Consider the following 22,535-nt stretch of genomic DNA (forward strand, 5'->3'; position numbering starts at 1 on the left):
TCCTTCATTTCTTCTACCAAAGTGCGTGGTCATACGCTTCCCAACACTGTATTCCATATGTCACTTCTTTGCCCATTCTCCCAACCTAAGTGCTTCTGTAGCCTCTCTACTTCCTCAAAACTACTTGCCCCTAAAACTATCTTCATATTGACTACAAACTTTGTAACAATGACATCAATTCCATCATCCAAATTACCGACATTTAACCTTAAAAAAGGACTTCTTCCCTTCAGGATCTTAAAGGTTTGAAGATGCCAAAAATCTACACAATTCCTCTTATCTACAGCTTAAAAGAAAGAGGTCTGCATTTTCTGTGATGTGTCAACTAAAGCTATTTCTGGTGTTGCATACCTGAAGGTCACGGACGTGGCAGGATATAGTGAAGTTGGATTTATCCTGAGCAAGGCAAAGCTTGCTCCCAAACCAGATCTCACCTCTGTTCTCATTGCACAGTAACACATAAATGTCAAGGATGATATTTTGGAAGTGAGAACAGTTAAAGATGGTGTCGTAAGTCTGCTTTCAAGACCAGTCTTCTGAGATACCTTTCTTCTGCTGAAGACTGAATGAAATGATCACTTGACTTTTGTTTCATTGGTTAAGTTTGGGGCACAGTTCATTTTGTATTATATGGACATCACTTCCTGCAGATAAGCTGTATTTATATAATTTCCCTTCACAGAATAATTTGGATTTCAACTTCAACATGTGGTGGAAAGACATCCATTTCCATCCACTGTTTATTCGCTCTTGAAACAGCAAAATCTTTCACAATAAGATGTTATTAAAAAACCCCAAAGGAAGCTTCCATCCTGGGTGATTTTTAAGGTGTTTAACTCACTGCATAGCTTTGTATACCTGCACCACGAGGCAGTAAATTTACTTTGTTTCACTTAAATGCTTGCTGTTTTTAATCATGATAGAAAAGCTAGCAGGATAAGCCAACAGTTTTAACACAGTTGAAATATTTCCATTCAGAAACAAGTCTGTGAAACTTTGATTACCTCAAAATGCTTCTCATGGTCTCAAATTTGCCAAGACATCTCTGTGGATCACATGATTGTAATAGGGGTTCAAGTCATTCTGATTGGCTACATGTCAATAATGTTCAAATAAAGCAGGCCAAAGTCAGCATGGTTTTCTTAAGGGGAAATCTTGCCTGACAAATTTGTTGGAATTCTTTCAGGGAATAACAGGCATGATAGACAAAAGAGAGCCAGTGGACTATGTCACTTTGATTTTCATAAGGCCTCAGAAGAAGTGCCACGCATGCAGCTGTTTAACAAGATTAAAGCCCTACATTACAGGAAAGATACGAATATGGATCATAGATTGGCTGCCAGGCAGGAGGCAAAGAGTGGGAATAAAGGGGGCAATTTTTGGTCAGCTGCTGGTAACTACTGGTGTTCTTCAGCGGTCCCTATTGGGGCGGATTCTTTTCACATTATATGTCACCAATTTGAATGATGGAATTGATGGCTTTGGGCCAAGTTTGCGGAGGATACAAAAATAGGTGGAGGTGCAGGTTGTCGGTGAGGAAGCAGAGAGTCTGCTGAAGGACTTAGATAGACTGGGAGAATGGGAAGTGGCGGATGGAATGCTGTTTAGGGAAGTGTATGTTCATGCACTTTGCTAGAAGAAATTTGTAAAGGTGAAGACAATTTTCTGAATGGGAAGACATTCAAAAATCAGAGATGCAAAAGAATTTGGAAATCCTTGTGCAGGGTGCCCTTAAGGATGAGTTGGTGGTAAGAAAGACCAATGCGATGTTAGCATTTATTTTGAGAGGACTGAGATATAAGAGCAAGGATGTAATGCTGAGGCTTTATAAGACATTGGTCAGACCACACTTGTGGAGTATTGTGAGCAGATTTGGGCCCTTTATTTAAAAAAAAAAGATGTGCTGGCATTAGACAGGGTCCAGAGCAGGTTCATGAGAATGATTCTGGAAATGAAAGGGTTAACATGTGAGGAGAGTTTGATGGCTCTGGGTCTGTACTCATTGATGTTTAGAAGAATGAAGGGGGATTGCAGTGAAACCTTTTGAATATTGAAACGCCTAGACAGAGTGATCGTGGGAAGTATGATTCTGTCATGGGTGTCTCTAGAACCAAAGGCCACAGCCTCAGAACAGAGGGAAGTCCATTCAGAACAGAGATGAGGAGGAATTTCTTTAGCCAGAGGTTGGTGAGTATGTGGAATTCCTTGCCACGGACAGCTGTGGATGTCAAGTCACTGAGTATATTTAAAGCGGAATTTGATAGTTTGTTGATTGGTCAGGGCATTAACAGTTACAGGGAGAAGGCAGGAGAATGCATTTGAGAGGGATATTAAATCAGCTATGATGGAATGGTAGAGCAGACTTGATGGCCTGAACGGCCTAATTCTGTTCGTATATCATATGTCTTATGGTCTTATAATTTGAATAACTTCCTACCATCTGCATTCTAACACAGACACAGAGACTGCTTTGTATTGACGTACCTTGTTTTAATAAGATTTGAAAGATTGGTTGAGAAATCAGTTTACTTTGTCATATTATAACTAGTACAAGTTTCTGCCTTTTCAGTGATGTTACAAGGATCTCTTTGTTGGCAAAGACTTTTCAATAAGAGTTAATAATACTGTGGAAATGTCTACTGGTAGTAATAACTGAAGTATTTACCTACAAAAAGCAAAAGATTTGTGGTTTGTGTGTGTGTATGTGCGTGTGTGTATGTGTGTGTGTGTGTATATGTGTGTGTATATATATATATAAGCTCTTATCTAAAAACACAATCTAAAAGTAATGTAAACTTTTAAATAATCTAATAAAAAATACAAAGGCTAACATAAAACAGATGTGCAATTTTCTGTAAAACCTAGAAAATAAGATTCACAAGTTGTATTAAAAATCATTGAGTTTCTGTTGTTGTTTTGGAAAATTATTAAGACTTTTCATGTGAAGCAGATCCAAGGCAGCAAGCAGCAGAGCACGTCGAATCCACTATTCAATGAAGGATTTGAAAGCAACTGTGACATTCAGTGCATAGCTTCTCTCCTAGTCTATCTTCCACATTATCCTCCATAGAACCAGCCATCTCTCATCTTCCCAGATCCCTTTGAGGACTTCTCACGTTCTGAAGTGCAAAATTCATTACGTTGTACTGATTCTGCTCAATTCTTGTCTAATGGCTGAAAAACATGAACACTGCCATTAATGAGAAAGTCAAAGCCTTGCTAAAGCCAGAACCAAGAATAAAATACCTTATTTAAAATAGAACACAAAAGAAGCTAATGTTCCAGTTTTCTTGGTCACAGAAAGAATTACAGGCATATTTTTGTTTAAATATATTTCCAAATGCTTATGTTAAATAAAAAAAACATTAGATATTTCATTATGTGTTGCTTGTACTTAACACATCAGTTGCTTGAAACTGATGCAATAACAATTGTGGCAAAGATAGCTTGGAAACTTTGAAAAGATAGGAGGTCCATTTCTCAAGTATTCCATTAAGGGACAACACTGAAACATTGAAAACAAACATTTTGTTTGAAAAAAAGAGATGAGTCATGTAATTGCCTTCCCAAACTGTGTTTAATACAGAAACTAATTATTTAAGGAAAAAGCCTAAAGCTGCAGAAGCTAAAAATCTATTGAAAGAAAAGCCAAGTTAATATTCTTGTTTCTTCCTTTCATCAGAACAGGGTTCTCTAGAGTACTTGTAGCACTTCCTGCTTTTACTTCAATTATGTGGACCTTGTTGAGGACAGCCAGCAATCTACTATCAACGACTAGAATTTTAGCTGTGCTGAAAATGATAAAAATTCTGATCAGGTGTAATGAAATCCGGAGCATGGTGTAAGCTGCAAAGGCAATTAAACACATTTACAAATATAGGCAAGAAATGGAACCTATTCTTACATGTTTGATGGCAGCTTTTAATTATGGCCAATAATAAACACAATGCTTACCATCTATAATCTCTTCTTTCACCTTATGCAACTCCTTTACCACTTCTTCCAGTATTTCCTGTGGGTTTAAGTTATAAAAATGGAAGCTGATTTACATAAAGTCCTGGAAAAGTTTCTTTCCGTGCATTTCATAGATAGGATGGAAAAGAATGAAATCATATACCACTACTCTTGATTAAAAATATAAATATCTTGTAGAAAACACATTATGCATTTTAGCCTTTTCAGCTGTATGTTACATACCTGCTTCAATCGATCAAAATCTAAGGCATCTGCGGCCACATCGTTAGAGGTTACACTTCCAGGTTTCAGTCTATGGGGTAGGGAAATATGTAAAACAGAGAAATTAGGTGTGGATTTCCATGCTAGTTACATTTAAGTTGTGCAAATCTATGTAGCAGCAAGGGGCATTAGGTCAGCATTCTCACAGAAAAGCCAAGGCAGTTTCATTTACAATTTTTAAACTAATATTTGGATTTCAGAACATTGCTATGCCACTGTCATATAGTTAGATTTCCTCTATCATGGTTATATGCATAAAACTCCGGGACACTGTTGCATTCATTGTATAAAATCCATCATGCAAAGAAGCGTAAATGCAAAATCTATTGAAATGCTCTGTTCAAAAGCCAAAGAGCAGAAAGCTATAATTAAATGCTTCATTGGAACGAATCCCTTTAGATCAAAATGCTCAATGAATATGCTTAGAACCGAACACATTAATAAATTCCATTACCAAATGAAAGTTAGAAAGGAGTTGGAGCTGGGGAGTATCAGAACTCCAAAATTCTTTGCTTTCATACCACAGATGTTGGAAAATATTGTTACTTCTAACCATTGGAAATCTGTATTTAACTACTTAAGTGGGTACTAGCTTACTAATTAAAGTAAAACTTTTCTTTTACTTTTTTTTGGTGATCATCATGGGTTTTAAAAGAGTTTTCAGTCCTAGGGACATTTCAGGGTAAAGATGACTTTCTTCACATTTTTTATACATTTTCATCATCATATTTATAATAGTATCTAGGTGTGCTGCTTTTTATTTTCCTACACTTAACTCCTACAGCACTCCTGGTGGGAGGATACAATTACAATAAAGCAAATTGCCACATACAGCTTCATTATAAATTCAGACATAAAAATATTAAAAGATAAAAACAAAATGCTTTAATTTAAACCCAGGACTGATTACATCTGGTCTCTAACCCCCATTTCACCTGAGCTATACTCGCTCTTTGTCCCTTAATGATAAATTTGTATAAAATCAATTATACACTTTGGAGTTGGACAATGATTCCCTTGCTGAAACAAAACAGAAGTGAACATTTCTTGAAGTCAATGATTTTATAACCACTAGGAGGCAGTATGGCTTGTTCCTGGTAAAGTCATCTTTCTCTAGCTAAATCCCTCACACCTGCTTGTCAGTTTCCGAGATCCAGTCGAAACTGGACCTTTGTGTGTTTGTAGTAATGAGAGAGATTATGTTCTCCAGTTGCAAAGGCACACCAGTGTAATAATATCACTGCATTGCTTCAGTGTCAGGGACAGGTTCCAGTCTGTACAGAAACCAAGCATAGATCGCCCTGCTGGTTGCATCAACTGTGAGTGATACATCGCTGAATTTTATTAGTGTACATAGCAGGGTTTACAAAACCAACAGGTCGTTGGAATATAAAAAGATAAGAATGTAAAAAATAGCCATTTGACCCATTATCCCTGCTTTGCCATTCAACAAGAGACAATCTAATGTTGAACTAACTCTCTACCTCTTTATTCCCTTAATATCAAAAAAATCTGTCTATAGATTATATTGAACTACTGGGCCTTCACTGTCATTTTGGATAAGAGAATTTCAAAGATTTAATGCACTTTGGATTATGATATTTTCTCACTGTTACCATAAGACCATAAGACAAAGGAGCAGAAGTCGGCCATTCAGCCCATCGAGTCTGCTCTGCCATTTTATCATGAGCTGATCCATTCTCCCATTTAGTCCCACTCCCCCGCCTTCTCACCATAACCTTTGATGCCCTGGCTACTCAAATACTTATCAATCTCTGCCTTAAATATACCCAATGACTTGACCTCCACTGCCGCCTGTGGCAACAAATTCCATAGATTCACCACCCTCTGGCTAAAAAAATGTCTTTGCATTTCATTCTGAGTGGGCGTCCTTCAATCCTTAAGTCATGCCCTCTCGTACTAGACTCCCCCATCATGGGAAACAACTTTGCCACATCCACTCTGTCCATGCCTTTCAACATTCGAAATGTTTCTATGCGGTCTCCCCTCATTCTTCTAAACTCAAAGAAGAGTTACCATCAGGTAGGAGATACAGAAGCCTGAAGGCACACACTCACCGATTCAGGAACAGCTTCTTCCCCTCTGCCATCCAATTCCTAAATGGATACTGAACCTCTGGACAATTCCTCAATTTTTAAAATATATAGTATTTCTGTTTTTTTGCATGATTTTTAATCGATTCAATAAATATACATTGTTATTTATTTAATTATTATTATCATTTCATTTTGTGTTTTATTTTCTATATTATGTATTGCATTGAACTGCTGCTGCTAAGTTAACAAATTTCACGTCACATGCCGGTGATAATAAACCTGATTCTGATATTTCTTCCCATCCCTATCCTGAACAGCTGACTGTTTATATGAGACTGAATACCGGTCGTGGACTCCCTAGGCAGGTAAAACTTAACTTTGCATCCATCCTGTTAAACTCTGTAAGAAAATTGCATATTTCAATTAAAACACCTCTCCTTCTTCTAAACTCAAGTAAATATAGTTTGGTTAATCACCCTTCATAAGACAAACCTATAATCCTGGAATTTATAGTTGAAATCAGAAGTTTACATACACCTTAGCCAAATACATTTAAACTCAGTTTTTCACAATTCCTGACATTTAATCCTAGAGAACATTCCCTGTCTTAAGTCAGTTAGGATCACTACTTTATTTTAAGAATGTGAAATGTCAGAATAATAGTAGAGAGAATGATTTATTTCAGCTTCCATTTCTTTCATCACTTTCCCAGTGGGTCAGAAGTTTACATACACTTTGTTAGTATTTGGTAGCATTGCCTTTAAATTGTTTAACTTGGGTCAAACGTTTTGGGTAGCTTTCCACAGGCTTCTCACAGTAAGTTGCTGGAATTTTGTTCCATTCCTCCAGACAGAACTGGTGTAACTGAGTCAGGTTTGTAAGCCTCCTTGCTCGCACACGCTTTTTCAGTTCTGCTCACAAATTTTCTCTCGGACTGAGGTCAGAAAATGATGTCAAGTCTGGTTCATCCTTGGGAGCAATTTCCAAATGCCTGAAGGTACCACGTTCATCTGTACAAACAATAGTACGCAAGTATAAACACCATGGGACCGCGCAGCCGTCATACTGCTCAGGAAGGAGACACATTCTGTCTCCTAGAGATGAACGTACTTTGGCATGAAAAGTGCAAATCAATCCCAGAACAACAGCAAAGGACCTTGTGAAGATGCTGGAGGAAACAGGTAGACAAGTATCTATATCCACAGTTAAACGAGTCCTATATCGACATAACCTGAAAGGCTGTTCAGCAAGGAAGAAGCCACTGCTCCAAAACCACCATAAAAAAGCCAGACTACAGTTTGCAAGTGCACATGGGGACAAAGATCTTATTTTTTGGAGAAACGTCCTCTGGTCTGATGAAACAAAAATTGAACTGTTTGGCCATAATGACCATCGTTGTGTTTGGAGAAAAAGGGTGAGGCTTGCAAGCCGAATAACACCATCCCAACTGTGAAGCATGGGGGTGGCAGCATCATGTTGTGGGGGTGCTTTGCTGCAGGAGGGACTGGTGCACTTCTCAAAATAGATGGCATCATGAGGAAGGAAAATTATGTGGATATATTGAAGCAACATCTCAAGACATCAGCCAGGAAGTTAAAGCTCGGTCGCAAATGGGTCTTTCAAATGGAGAATGACCCCAAGCATACCTCCAAAGTTGTGGTAAAATTGCTTAAGGACAACAAAGTCAAGGTATTGGAGTGGCCATCACAAGGCCCTGACCTCAATGCGATAGAAAATTTGTGGGCAGAACGGAAAAAGATTGTGCAAGCAAGAAGTCTTACAAACCTGACTCAGTTACACCAGTTCTTTTGGGAGGAATGGAACAAAATTCCAGCAACTTACTGTGAGAAGCCTGTGGAAGGCCACCCAAAATGTTTGACCCAAGTTAAACAATTTAAAGGCAATGCTACCAAATACTAACAAAGTGTATTTAAACTTCTGACCCACTGGGAAAGTGGTGAAAGAAATAAAAGCTGAAATAAATCATTCTCTCCACTATTATTCTGACATTTCACATTCTTAAAATAAAGTAGTGATCCTAACTGACCTAAGACAGGGAATGTTCTCTAGGATTAAATGTCAGGAATTGTGAAAAACGGAGTTTGAATGTATTTGGCCAAGGTGTATGTAAACTTCTGACTTCAACTGTAATCTAAATTAACTTCTGCTGCACTACAGCAAGTACATGCTTCCTTCCCTGCATATCTGCATTTTAATTTACAGTGATTCATACACAAAAACATCCAGGTACACTGAATATCAACACCTTTAGATCTCCCACCACCTAATAAATAATCTGTCTCTCTGTGTTAAAATAATTTTCAGACGCAACATCACATGAGATGGTTAACTTCGATCAGCAAATTAGCAAGGAGGTTGATAAATTTATGCAGGATTTATGGAAACGACAACAGGAATGACTTTGACTTTAAGGTTTTCTACAGTGTCAATATTTCATAAATACTCAATTGGTACTGTTAATGGTCCTTGAAATATTACTCAAGATGGTGTCCAACGCTTCTTAACCAGAGCAAGTAAGTGAGCAGATAAACTGAATAAGAGTTATGTGCTCCCATATGAAAGCTACACTTACTGAGCAGAGATGGCATGCCTGATTTATAACCTGAGTAAAGGACTGTATGAAGTTATGGTTGGATTATTTAAATTTTGGTTCCTTGTACTTCCAAACCTCCTACAGCTATTTGCAGTACAGTCCGGAGTTTTGCTAATGATTCTTTGTATAATTTGGTGAATACAAACTTTTTTGAATATATATGAACCAGGGCACCATTTTCAGGAAGGATGCACACATGAAATAGCACATTACGTACATTTGCATTGACAAGGAAGCGCAAGTTGAAGCAAGCTGTTAAGTAATGCAATAGGGGCTATACATTGTTTGTGGATATTCAGTTTGCAGTTGGCAAGGAGATGCGCATCCACGAATGGGCAAGCTGAGAAAGGTGTGAAATCGTTGCTTTCATTTGTACCTAGAGGATGGAAGATGAGACTGCAAAATAGTCTTAGCTTCAGAACTCTTCATCATTAATGCACTTCTAAAACAATGAAATGGAATTAGAGAAAGACTGAATGCAATATTCTTCTGACATCATTATTTCAGAAATATATGCCTAGAAACTGTACACATTTTACCTGTCCTTTCATGCATAAGTCATGCAAAAAAACTCAATTTTCATGTTTTGAAGTGTGTGTACTCATTTCCAACATAATGCCCCACCCATGGAAAATCCGACTAGGCATTCCCAGGCATCAATCATCCTCTATTTTCTGCACATGACATCATCAATGTGTGCAGCTTGCATTCCATAAGTATTTCTGTTATTTAATAACAGAAATTAGACTGAAAGTCAAGACATACTTAACTTTGGACTAAACACCGCTGAAAGCCATGAACTGAACACAATGTAAAGGGGCCCACTTAAAAAAAAAGCCCTCCATTGTAAGCAACACACATCAAAATTGCTGGTGAACGCAGCAGGCCAGTCAGCATCTCTAGGAAGAGGTACAGTCGACGTTTCAGGCCGAGACCCTTTGTCAGGACTAACTGAAGGAAGAGTGAGTAAGAGATTTGAAAGTGGGAGGGGGAGGGGGAGATCCAAAATGATAGGAGAAGACAGGAGGGGGAGGGATAGAGCCAAGAGCTGGACAGGTGATAGGCAAAAGGGATATGAGAGGATCATGGGACAGGAGGCCTAGGGAGAAGGAAAAGGGGGAGGGGGGTAAAAGCCCAGAGGATGGGCAAGGGGTATAGTCAGAGGGACAGAGGGAGAAAAAGGAGAGAGAGAAAGAATGTGTGTATATAAATAAATAACGGATGGGGTACGAGGGGGAGGTGGGGCATTAGCGGAAGTTAGAGAAGTCGATGTTCATGCCATCAGGTTGGAGGCTACCCAGACGGAATATAAGGTGTTGTTCCTCCAATCTGAGTGTGGCTTCATCTTTACAGTAGAGCAGGCCGTGGATAGACATATCAGAATGGGAATGGGATGTGGAATTAAAATGTGTGGCCACTGGGAGTTCCTGCTTTCTCTGGTGGACAGAGCGTAGGTGTTCAGCAAAATGATCTCCCAGTCTGCATCGGGTCTCGCCAATATATAGAAGGCCACATCGGGAGCACCAGACGCAGTATATCACCCCAGCCGACTCACAGGTGAAGTGTCGTCTCACCTGGAAGGACTGTCTGGGGCCCTGAATGGTGGTAAGGGAGGAAGTGTAAGGGCATGTGTAGCATTTGTTCCACTTACAAGGATAAGTGGCAGGAGGGAGATCAGTGGGGAGGGATGGGGGGGCGAATGGACAAGGGAGTCGTGTAGGGAGCGATCCCTGCAGAAAGCGGGGGAGGGGGGTAGGGAAAGATGTGCTTAGTGGTGGGATCCTGTTGGAGGTGGCGGAAGTTACGGAGAATAATATGTTGGACCCGGAGGCTGGTGGGGTGGTAGGCGAGGACCAGGGGAACCCTATTCCTAGTGGGATGGCGGGAGGATGGAGTGAGAGCAGATGTGCGTGAATGGGGGAGACGCGTTTGAGAGCAGAGTTTATGGTGGAGGAAAGGAAGCCCCTTTCTTTAAAAAAGGAGGACATCTCCCTCGTCCTGGAATGAAAAGCCTCATCCTGAGAGCAGATACGGCGGAGATGGAGGAATTGCGAGAAGGGGATGGCATTTCTGCAGGAGACAGGGTGAGAAGAGGAATAGTCCAGATAGCTGTGAGAGTCAGTAGGCTTATAGTAGATGCAGACTGGGAGATCGTTTTGCTGAACACCTACGCTCTGTCCGCCAGAGAAAGCAGGATCTCCCAGTGGCCACACATTTTAATTCCACATCCCATTCCCATTCTGATATGTCTATCCATAGCCTCCTCTACTGTAAAGATGAAGCCACACTCAGGTTGGAGGAACAACACCTTATATTCCATCTGGGTCGCCTCCAACCTGATGGCATGAACATTGCCTTCTCTAACTTCCACTAATGCCCCACCTCCCCATCGTACTCCATCCGTTATTTATTTATATACACACATTCTTTCTCTCTCTCTCCTTTTTCTCCCTCTGTCCCTTTGACTATACCCCTTGCCCATCCTCTGGGCTTTTCCCCCCCTCCCCCTTTTCCTTCTCCCTGGGCCTCCTGTCCCATGATCCTCTCATTTCCCTTTTGCCAATCACCCGTCCAGCTCTTGGCTCTATCCCTTCCTCTCCTGTCTTCCCCTATCATTTTGGATCTCCCCCTCCCCCTCCCACTTTCAAATCTCTTACTTGCTCTTCCTTCAGTTAGTCCTGATGAAGGGTCTCGGCCTGAAACGTCGACTGTACCTCTTCCTAGAGATTCTGACTGGCCTGCTGCGTTCACCAACAACTTTGATGTGTGTTGCCTGAATTTCCAACATCTGCAGAATTCCTTGTGTTTGTGTCCCTCCACTGTAATTTTTATTTAGTAAAATTTAAATGTTGCCTGGCCTCTGTATAAATGTAACCTTCTGTAGTTCACATCCTGGAAAAAGGTACAGTTGATGGTTCGGGCTGAGACCCTTCGACAGGACGTAGAGAAAAAGACGAGGAGTAGATTTAAAAGGTAGGGGAGGGGAGAGAAAAACACAAGGTGATAGGTGAAATTGGGAGGGAGAGGGATGAAGTAAAGAGCTGGGAGGTTGATTGGTGAAAGAGATACAGGACTGGAAAAAGGGGAGTCTGACAGGAGAGGACAGAAAGCTATGGAAGACAGAAAAGGAGGGGAGGAGCACCAGAGGGAGGCAATGGGCAGGCAAGGAGATAAGGCGAGAGAGGGAAAAGGGATGGGAATGGTGGTGGGGGGCGGGGTGGGACACATTACCAAAAAGTTCAAGAAACTGATGTTCATGCCATCAAATTGGAGTCTACCCAGACAGAACATAAGCTGTTGTTCCTCCAACCTGAGTGTGGCCTCATCACAACCGTAGAGGAGGCCATGGATTGACATCGGAAAAGGAATGGGAAGTGGAATTAAAATGGGTGGCCATTGGGAGATCCCACTTCTCCTGGTGGATCGAGCGTAGGTGCTCAGTGAAATGGTCCCCCAATTTACATTGGGGTTCTGACCGATATATAGGATACACCGGGAGCACCAGGCACAATATATGACCCCAACAGACTCGAAGGTGAAGTGTTGCCTCACCTGGAAGGACTATTTGGAGCCCTGAATGGTAGTGAGGGATGTGGCCACTCATTTTAATTCCACTTCCCATTCCCATTCTGATCTGTCAATCCGTGGCCTCCTCTACTGTTGCCATGAGGCCAGACTAAGGTTGGAGGAACAACACTTTATATTCCATCTGGGTAACCTCCAACCTGATGGTATGAACATCAATTTCTTGAACTTCTGGTAATAATCTCCCTCCCCACTCCCCATCCCTTTTTCTCTCTCTCACCGTATCTCCTTGCCTGCCCATTGCCTTCCTCTGGTGCTCCTCCCCTCCTTTTCTGTCTTCCATTGCCTTCTGTCCTCTCCTGTCAGACTCCCCCTTCTCCAGCCCTATATCTCTTTCACTAATCAACTTCCCTGCTCTTTACTTCATTCCTCTCCCTCCCAGTTTCACCTATCACCTTGTGTTTCTCTCCACCCCTCCCACCCCAATCTTTTAAATCTACTCCTCATCTTTTTTTCTCCAGTCCTGCTGAGGGGTCTTGGTCAGAGACATCGACTGTACTTTTCCCATAGATGCTGCCCGGCCTGCTGTGTTCCTCCAGCATTTTGTCTGTGTTGCTTGGATTTACAGCATCTGCAGATTTACTTTTGTTTCTGTAGTTCACAGGTATTTTGATCTGTGGATGGCAAGTGCTTGGAGCCACTTTTGGCTATGGTGTGCCATTGTACCCGCTCTTTTAGGTAGGGAGTATCACCCTCGAAGTTCCATGTGCCATTATCCTCTCTCATTCTTGTGGAGAGATCTCTTTAAATCCCTTAGGTCAGTGCATGACAGGACAGCTGCCTGTTGAGTAAGTTACTGCTGTTTCACTACTTTTAAAATGGAGCAACATGAGATAATGATTGTTTAATGCAAGACTCCCCAATTTCATGAAATTATTGTGATTCCTAATCCAACATTAGCACCACACATGACATTCATTTAGCTTTCTTAAAAGGCCTAAAGTCCAATTTCTAGATAATCATGTTCCTGCACCTAAAAAACAACTTTTACAGCATAAACAACCAAAACGTGGAGGAACTATACCATTGCATGCCTTGCATTTTTAGAGAGAATGGTGCCATGACCTCTCAACCAAGAAACGCATCTGTACAAGAATGCACTTCACCTGATGCATGTGCTCTGTTTTCAAATCATCTAATACTGGGACTTAATAGAAAACCCACAGCCAGTAACTTAAATTACTTCATTGCGATAACAGTAAGTAAAAATAGGCATATTTCACTGAAATTAGATATGATAGAATTTGAAATATGGGAATATTTCTTAATAATTCAATAGCATAGGCTTTTTCATGAGTCCAAACTTAATTCACAAAACTACCTATTGATTCTATTTGCACAAATAATTTGTTTGTAGACATTTTTTGGAAACAAGGTTCCCTTTAGCTGCAGATAATGGCAATTTCTTGGTCACATTTTGTAGTCCACTTGGTCTAAATGCAGACTGCAGCCGCACGTGCACTTTTACACTTGCAGTGGTCTAGTCCTACAAAACTCAGCACTGTGAGTCATACACTGCACATGTCATGTTGGTACTGTGCTAAATAAGGGCAGAAAGCCATAGCACAATGTTACCGCACTTAGTCTCAAAGGCAACATCTATAGCTCCACCTTGTCAGCAGTATATAACAACAGTTTGAAAGTTCTCAAATCAGGGGTCTAAGTTGTTCTTTTTCCCTCTGGGACCAAATCTACCCCTGATTTGTGGTGAAAATTGCTGAAATACTGCAATCTAATTCATCATTCAGTTACTTCCATCTTCTTTCGAAAGCTGATGGACAATACCAATCAGTCAAGAACAAAGCTGCAAGTTGCAATGTTGAACTATGATTCTGTCCTTCCATAAAGACAAAATCTTGTTCCAAATCACAGGGAATCTTAGGCTTCAAGAAACAGTTATAAATTAGACTATCAGGGTTAAGACTAGTTATTGTTACTTAATTGTTGTCTGGCAATGGCTATAACTGAAATGGAGTTGTTTTGTCTTCTTCTTCCTTTTAACTCAAAATAATTGGTGTTTTCCAAAGAATTTTTCCAGCTTTTTAAAGTATGGCATTATCATCAAGGTAAGGAATAAAAGTGTTTTAGAAATTGTTCATAAGACCATTAGATATAGGATCAGAATGAGGCCATTTTGCCCATCGAGTCTGCTCCACTATTTCAACATGGCTAATCCAATTCTCCTCTCAGCCCCAATCTTCTGCTTTCTCCATGTATCCCTTCATGCCCTGACCAATCAAGAATCTATCAACCTCTGCCCTAAATATATATAAAGACTTGGCTTCCACAGCTGCCTGTGGCAAAGACTTCTGCAGATTCACCACTCTCCGGCTAAAGAAATTCATCCTCACCTCCATTATAAAAGTATACTCCTCTATTCTGAAGCTGTATCCTCTGGTCTTAGACTCTCCCATCATAGGAAACATCCTCTCCACACTCTATCAAGGCCTTTCACCACTTGATAGGTTTCAATGAGGTCACCCCTCATTCTTCTGAATTCCAGTGAATACAGGTCCAGAGCCATCAAATCTCTTCCTATGATAAGCTGTTCAAACCTGGAATAATTTTTGTGAACCTCATTTGAAGGCTCTTCAGTTTCAGCATATCCTTTCTAAGATAAGGAGACCAAAAATGATCATAATACTCCAAGTGAGGCCTCACCAGTGCTTTATAGTCTCAACATTACATCCTTGCTTTTATATTCTAGTCCTCTTGAAATGAATGCCAACATTGCAGTTGCCTTCCTCACCACAGACTCAACCTGCAAGTTAACCTTTCGGGAATCCTGCACAGGCACTCCCAAGTTCCTTTGTGCCTCAGTTTTTTGTACTTTCTCTCCATTTAGAAAATATTCAACTCTTTCATTTCTTCTACCAAAATGCATGACCATACACTTCCTGACACAGTATTCCAACTGCCACTTCTTTGCCTATTCTCCTAATCTGTCCAAGTCCTTCTGTAGCCTCTTCACATCCTTAAAACTACCTGTTCCTCCACCTATCTTCATATCATCAGCATATCATTTGCAACAAACCATCAATTGCATCATCCAAGTCATTGACATACAACATAAAAAGAATCGGTCTCAACACAGACCCGTGTGGAACACCACTGGTCACTGTCAGCCTACTAGAAAAGGCTCCTCTTATTCCCACTCTTTGCCTCCTGCCAGTCAGTCACTGCTTTATTCATGCTAGAATCTTTCCCGTAATAACACAGGCTTGTAGCTTGTTAAGCAGCCTCATGTGTGGCACCTGGTCAAAGTCCTTCTGAAAATCCAAGTACACAACATCACCCGATTCTCCTTTGTCTATCCTTGTTATTTCTTCAAAGAATTCCAACAGATTTGACAGGCAAGATTTTCTCTTGAGAAAACCATGCTGATTATGGCCTATTTTATCATGTGCCTCCATAAACCCTGAGACCTCATTCTTAGTAATCGACTCCAACATCTGCCCAACCACTGAGGTTAGACCAACTGGCTTGTAGTTTCCCTTCTTCTGCCTCTCTACTTTCTTGAAGAGTGGAGTGAAATTTGCAATTTTCCAGTCTTCTGAAATCATTCCAGAATGTAGTGATTCTTGAAGGATCATTATGAATGCCTCATAATCTCTTCAACCACCTCCTTCAGGACCCTGGGGAGTACACCATCTGGTCCAGATGATTTACCTACCTTCAAACCTTTCAATTTCCCAAGAACATTCTCCCTAATAATGGATGTAAAATACTTATTCAGTTTGTCCACCATTTCCTTGTCTTCCATTAATACCTCTCCAGTATAATTTTCCAGTGATCTGATATCCACTCTCATCTCTCTTTTACACTTTATGTATCTGAAGAAACTTTTGGTATCCTCCTTAATATTCTTGGTTAGCTTACTTTTGTATTCCATCTTTACATTCTTAATGACTTTTTTAGTTGCTCTCTGTTGGTATTTAAAAGCTTCCCAATCCTCTAACTTCCCACTAATTTTCGCTCTATTATATGCCCCCTTCTTTGGCTTTTATGTTGGCATTGGCTTCTCTTGTTAGCCATGGGTGTGTCATCTTGCCTTTAGAATACTTCTTCCTCTTTGGGAGGTATATATCCTGTGCCTTCCGAATTGCTTCCAGAAATTCCAGCCATTGCTGCTCTGCCATTATAACTGCCAGTGTTCTTTTCCAATTAATTGTAGCCATCTCCTCTCTCACGTCTCTGTAATTCCCTTTACTCCAAGAGGTCACAACATCAGGATTGAAGGACATCCGTTTAGAACTGAGATGCGGAGAAATTACTTTAGTCAGAGGGTGGTAATTTTGTGGAATTTGTTGCCATGAGCGGCTGTGGAGGCCAAGTCATTGGGTGTATTTAAGGCAGAGATGGATAGGTTCTTGATTAGCCAGGGCATCAAAGGGTATGGGTGAAAGCAGGGGAATGGGGATGACTGGAAGAATTGGATCAGCCCATGATTGAATGGCAGAACAGATTTGCTGGGCCAAATGGCCTACTTCTACTCCTATACCTTATGGTCTAATGGTTATACTGATACATCTGACTTTATCTTCTCCTTTTCAAATTTCAGGATGAATTTGATCATATTATGATCACTTTTCCCTAAGGATTCTCTTATCTTAAGCTCTCTAATCAATTCTGGTTCTTTGCACAACACCCAATCCTCTAGTGGGCTCAATCACGAGCTACTCTAAAAAGCCATCTCGTAGGCATTCCAGAAATTCCCCCTCGTAGAAACCAGTACCAACCTGATTTTTCCAAACTACCTGCATACTGAAATCCCCATGACTATTGTAACATTGCTCTTTTGGCATGCGTTTTTTATCTCCCATTGTAATCTGCAGACCACATCCTTACTACTGTTTGGGGGTCTGTATATAACTCCCATCAGTGTATTTTTTTACCCTTGCAGCTCCTTAGCTCTATCCACAATGATTCAACACCTTCATGTTCTCTTTTGCGTTAGAGATCACAGAATATTCACTGTGCACTGAGCACAATATAACTGGTGTACCCAGGAGCTATAGTCTTTAACTATATGGGATACACAGCAACTATACCAAAAATGCATTGCTATTTTTGCTATTCTGTTTAACTAAAATTCTGGACAAATAAAGAAGTAATAAGAAAACATCAGCAACTATATATTTCTTTTCTCAACTGATGTTTCAAAGCGGTTAACAAAAACTGAGTAATGAAGTGAAGTCAGTGCACAATGTAGAGAAGCAAGATAGCCAATGTACCTAACATGATCCCATGAAAAATAATGAAACAATTACTAGATAAACAGATTTTAATTATATTCATTAGGGTATAAACATTTTCCAGGATATTAGGATATATATCGTGATCTTCTTTACTGAATAGGCATTTGAACCACCGTAGTTCAATATTTCACATGAAAGGTAGCACACATAACAGTACAGCATTTAGAAATTGGCTTTGAATCTATGCAAGCATCAGAAAGTAAGAAAATAATCACAGAAGTAAAACTTCTATCAAATCTATCTGATAGGCTGCTCTGTTCCTAAGTGTTGTCGTCACATCGCAATCAAACAAATCTTGAACAAATGAATCTTGTGCAAAAATATTGAGTTAGCAGTAAAAATAGAATATTATCTGTACCACGCTTAACCCATTAATGCTCAGATGAAATCATTGTTCCACATTAGTGTGATGTTAGAACGTTATAGCCTAGGAACAGGTCCTTTGACCACCAATGTTTTCTAATAGTCAAACCATAATGTCCTTACTCATTGTGCTAACACAAACACTCTTAAAATACTTCATCACAGAATTTAGTTATCTTTCTAGGTCTAAATAACCTATTGCACGTACAATATAGCTTAATCCTGTTTACATTCTTCAATAAAACAAAATTATTCATAAACTATTAAAACATAACTTTGCTTCATAATTTTAAAATACCATATATTCCTTAACTTCTCACCTTGAAATCGTTCCTGACTTTTCGACAGAATTGGCTCTTTCCCATGGCTTTTTAACAGCATCTGTTGAGAAATACTTATGTTTATTCAACAGATTTACAGCTTGCATTGATCTTATTAGGTAAAAGATGCCTCTGATGTAAAGCTCTCAATACACATATTATTATTTATAATAAATTACTAGATAAAGAAAATCACTGGACACTCATGCATTTTGCATCAAAGAACACCTGGTGTTTTTGGTACCTATAATTCTTCTCAGGTACGTATTGAATTATTGGCACTGTTTTCTTTACAACTGGGAGCACTGATCCTGCTGACAGCCTCTACAGCTACAGATTCAAATGATGCATCAATAGTATGACAGCTGTCCCACACAAATAATGATTCAGACCAAATATTGTTTTTGCCAAATTCAAAATCTGTGATCCCTATTTGGAGCAAACTGCCAGACCTTCAACATTATCTGTATCTCCATTTGATAATGCCTTGTACCAAATAGCTCCTAGATGCTCAGCCACCGAGCTACATTGGATTGCTCCATCAAATTGAGGATAAATGGGTTCAAACCCAATTTAAACTAAAAGCTGTCTGGGCATGTGAATGGGATATTTTTGTGCTAAGCATAGATATGTGGAGTATATTTTCCAATGGTATTATTTTGATATTTATTCCATTTATACTTCGCAATACTATTTTGTGATCAAATATAAAGGTATATAATTAAAAATTAAATGATAACATTAAGTAGTTTAACTTTTTCCATCATTTCTTTCTTTTTCTTGCAAGATTTTTGACTCTTACCAGGATATGATCCAAAATGTTATGTTTGCTTGACAATTTTAATTGTTTCTAAACTTTAATTATTTAAAAAAATTAATTAGCTCTTCTCTCAAATAAATATAATTATTGATTAGGTGATTAAATGCTAACTAATTAGAAATCTTACAATTTCTGATCAATTTGCATAAGATCTTCTGACATGATCAAATTTCATGTATGCACAAATGCATGGATCGTCTAAGCTCTGATGAGATTATATTTTAACAGATTTCCCACAGGCAGAGGAAATTACAAAAGGAAAACAGTAATGGAAAAGTCACAGAATTGTATAGCAAGCAAACAGACTGGTGGGCAGCCTTCTGTAATAATTCTATCTCCCAGCACTTGGTTCCTAGCCTTTTGTGCTGAAGTGATCCAAGTGCTCATCTAAAAACTTCTTAAATGCTGTCAATGAACTGGCTTCTCAGGCAATGCATTCCAGATACTTACCAATCTCTGGGTGCAGAAGCCCCCTCCCCACCCCCACAGATCCCCTCGAAATCTCTTACTCCTTTACCAAGCCCTTTTATTTCATCTACCTCTCATTTGAAGAAAGGTTTTCTGCATTCTACACAGTTGATACCCCTCATTAATGTTATACATCTCAACCAATTCTCCTCCCACAACTCTGGAGAATAGCCATTGTTGTTCCTCCGGAGACACAAGAGACTGCAGATGTTGGATTCAGGAGCAATACAAAAAAATGCAGGAGGAACACAGCAGGTCAGGCAGCATCTATGGAGAGAAATGGACGGTCAATGTTTCTGGTCGAAACACTTCATCTGTTATTCCAATGTTTAAGAAGGTAATAGAGAGAGAGAGAGAGAGAGAGAAGCATTGTCTATAAGCATAGACTCACTAGGAACTGTTAGCATGGCTTTGTGTGAGGGAGGTTACATCTTACAAACTTGATTCTGTTTTTTTTTGTCGAGGTGATTAAGTTGATGAGGACTTGACAGTGGATGCTGTATACGTGGACATTAGGCAAACTTTCAAAGGTCCTTCGTGGTAGGCTGATCCAGAAGGTTAAGGGCATATGAGATCCATGGAGAATTGGTAGATGAGTTTCAAAATTGGCTTGGCCAAAGAAGACAGAGGGTAGTGGTGAAAGGTTATTGTTCTGACTGGAGGTCTGTGACCAGTGGTGTGCTGCGAGGATCATTGATGTGACCTTTATTGTTCTTGTCATATACGGTGGACGTGGACAAATAGGTTGATCAGCTGATAAGTAAGTTTGCAGATAGCACAAAAATTGGCAGTTGTGGATATTGAGAAAGAGTGTCAAAGAATTCAGCAGGATATAGACTGGTTGGCAATGCAGGCAGAAGCATGGCAGGCCGAGTTTAATCTAGATGAGTATGAACTGTCAAATGCAACAGGAAACTATGCAGGAGTGAATGGCAGGAGCCCTAACAGCATTGATATAAAGATGTACCCTGGGTTGTAAATCCATAGCTTCTTGAAAATGGCAGCATATAGAGAGGGTGGTAGAGAAAGCTTCCAGCATACTTGCATTCATTAGCTGGGATGTTGTGTATAAAGTTGGGAAAACATTGCATTTGGAGTAATGTGTACTGCTCTGGTCACTGCATTACACGAAGGATGTGGTGGATTTGGAGAGCATATGGAAGAGGTTCATTAAGTTGTTGCCTGGATTAGAGAATATTACCCCTAGGAAAGGTTGGAAAAACTTGGATTGCTTTTCTGCAGCAGCAGAGGCTGAGGGGTGACCTGACTAAAGTATATAAAATGAGGAGAGGCACAGATTAGATAGATAGTCTTTTCTGGTTCAAATGTAAATTATGAATGGGCACAGCTACAAGGAGAGAATGGGTGAAGTTTAAAGGACATTTATGAGGCAAGTTTTTTTTACATAGAGTTGCAGATGCCTAGAACATGCTGCCGGGGGATATAGTGGAAGCAGATACAAGAGTAACATTTAAGAGAAATTTAGACAGGTGTATGAACAGGCAGGGAAAGGATGGATTGAAGACTATGTGAAGGCAGATGGGATTAGTTAGATGAGCTAAATGGCCTATCCCTGTGCTATACTGTTTGATGTTTAACTGTCTCCACTCAGGACTGAGGCACCCAATTGCTGAAGTGTTCCATTCCAGTGAAACTCCTCTGCATTCTCCCCAGAGCTAATCAAAACCCTCCTATAATTTGGTGGCCAGAAATGTAAACAGCACTCTTGCAGAGGCTTGACTAAGGTCTCAATCAGAATCTGGGTTATCATCATTGCCTTATTTGACATGAATCCTGCTGTTTTGTGGCAGTAGTACAGTGCAAATGCATAAAGTTACTATAAATTACAAAATAGATAAATAGTAAACAAAAAGATAGAATTCATGGACCATTCAGAAATCTGGTGGTGGAGGGGTAAGAAGTCTTATAAAGTTGTAGCATAACCTCACTACTTCTGTGTTTAGTGGCCCCACTAATGAATGATAGTATCCAATATGCCTTCTTAACCAAGTTACCTACCTGCATTGCCGTCATCAAGATTTATGAACTTGTACTCCAAGATCCCTCTATTCTTCAATACTCTCCAAAGCTCTGGACTAAACTCCATCTGACATTTTTCTGTCCATTTCATCAGCATATCATTATCTCTCTGCAGTCTGACTACCTTCCACACTATCAATAACTTCACTCATCTTTGTATCATCATGAAGTTAGATCTTGCCTCTCACATCCACATTACAAACAGCAAGGATCCCACACCAATCCTTGTGGAACACCACTAGTCAAAGGGAATGAGCTGCTGAAACAACCCTCTATCATCACTGTCTGTCTCCTGCTGCTGATCAGCTGGATAGCAGATTATTTGTTGAATTACACCAGAATCGGAATCAGGTTTATGATCATTAAAAGATGTGAAATTTGTTGTTTAGTGGTAGAAACACAGTGCAACATGAAACATTACTATAAATTACAAACAAATACATAGGGCACAAGACAAATAGTGAAGTAGTGTTGATGGATTCAAAGATGTGCACTGTATCATTTTATTTCCATTCCTCGAAAAACAATGAAAGTTTTTTAAAATCAGAAATAAACTTGTATGTCATCTCTGTAACAATAACCTACATAATAATATTCTGACTCAATGAAAGAAAGCTGTTGCTTGATCTTTGATTTTGTAGATAACCCAAGTGGATTGTGAAAAGCTCTTAAAACTTGTATGAGAATTCAAGAGTGCATTTGGCAGAAGTTATTAATGAATAGTTATCACATAGTTTCAGGATAACTTCTGAAAAAATATATTTTCGTATGTTA

General features: G+C 39.7%; 1 protein-coding gene and 1 long non-coding RNA gene across 2 annotated transcripts in view; one reads left to right on the forward strand and one right to left on the reverse strand.

Moving 5' to 3' along the window:
• Positions 1 to 2,479: 2,479 nt before the first annotated feature.
• Positions 2,480 to 22,535, reverse strand: part of LOC134346088 (ena/VASP-like protein) — a 264,678-nt gene continuing 244,622 nt past the window's right edge. Inside the window, exons 11-14 of the mRNA XM_063047396.1 lie at positions 18,434 to 18,494; positions 4,198 to 4,267; positions 3,955 to 4,012; positions 2,480 to 3,174 (exon numbers count right to left, since the gene is read on the reverse strand). Coding sequence (XP_062903466.1) covers positions 3,137 to 3,174; positions 3,955 to 4,012; positions 4,198 to 4,267; positions 18,434 to 18,494 — 227 coding nt within the window. The 3' untranslated portion in view covers positions 2,480 to 3,136. The remainder of the gene's footprint in view (positions 3,175 to 3,954; positions 4,013 to 4,197; positions 4,268 to 18,433; positions 18,495 to 22,535) is intronic.
• Positions 5,337 to 22,535, forward strand: part of LOC134346099 (uncharacterized) — a 29,365-nt gene continuing 12,166 nt past the window's right edge. The window contains exons 1-2 of the long non-coding RNA XR_010017829.1: positions 5,337 to 5,555; positions 6,611 to 6,658. This is a non-coding gene — a long non-coding RNA (uncharacterized LOC134346099). The remainder of the gene's footprint in view (positions 5,556 to 6,610; positions 6,659 to 22,535) is intronic.

Source organism: Mobula hypostoma, chromosome 1 (assembly GCF_963921235.1).
Source record: "Mobula hypostoma chromosome 1, sMobHyp1.1, whole genome shotgun sequence".
In the NCBI taxonomy this organism is placed as follows: domain Eukaryota; kingdom Metazoa; phylum Chordata; class Chondrichthyes; order Myliobatiformes; family Myliobatidae; genus Mobula; species Mobula hypostoma.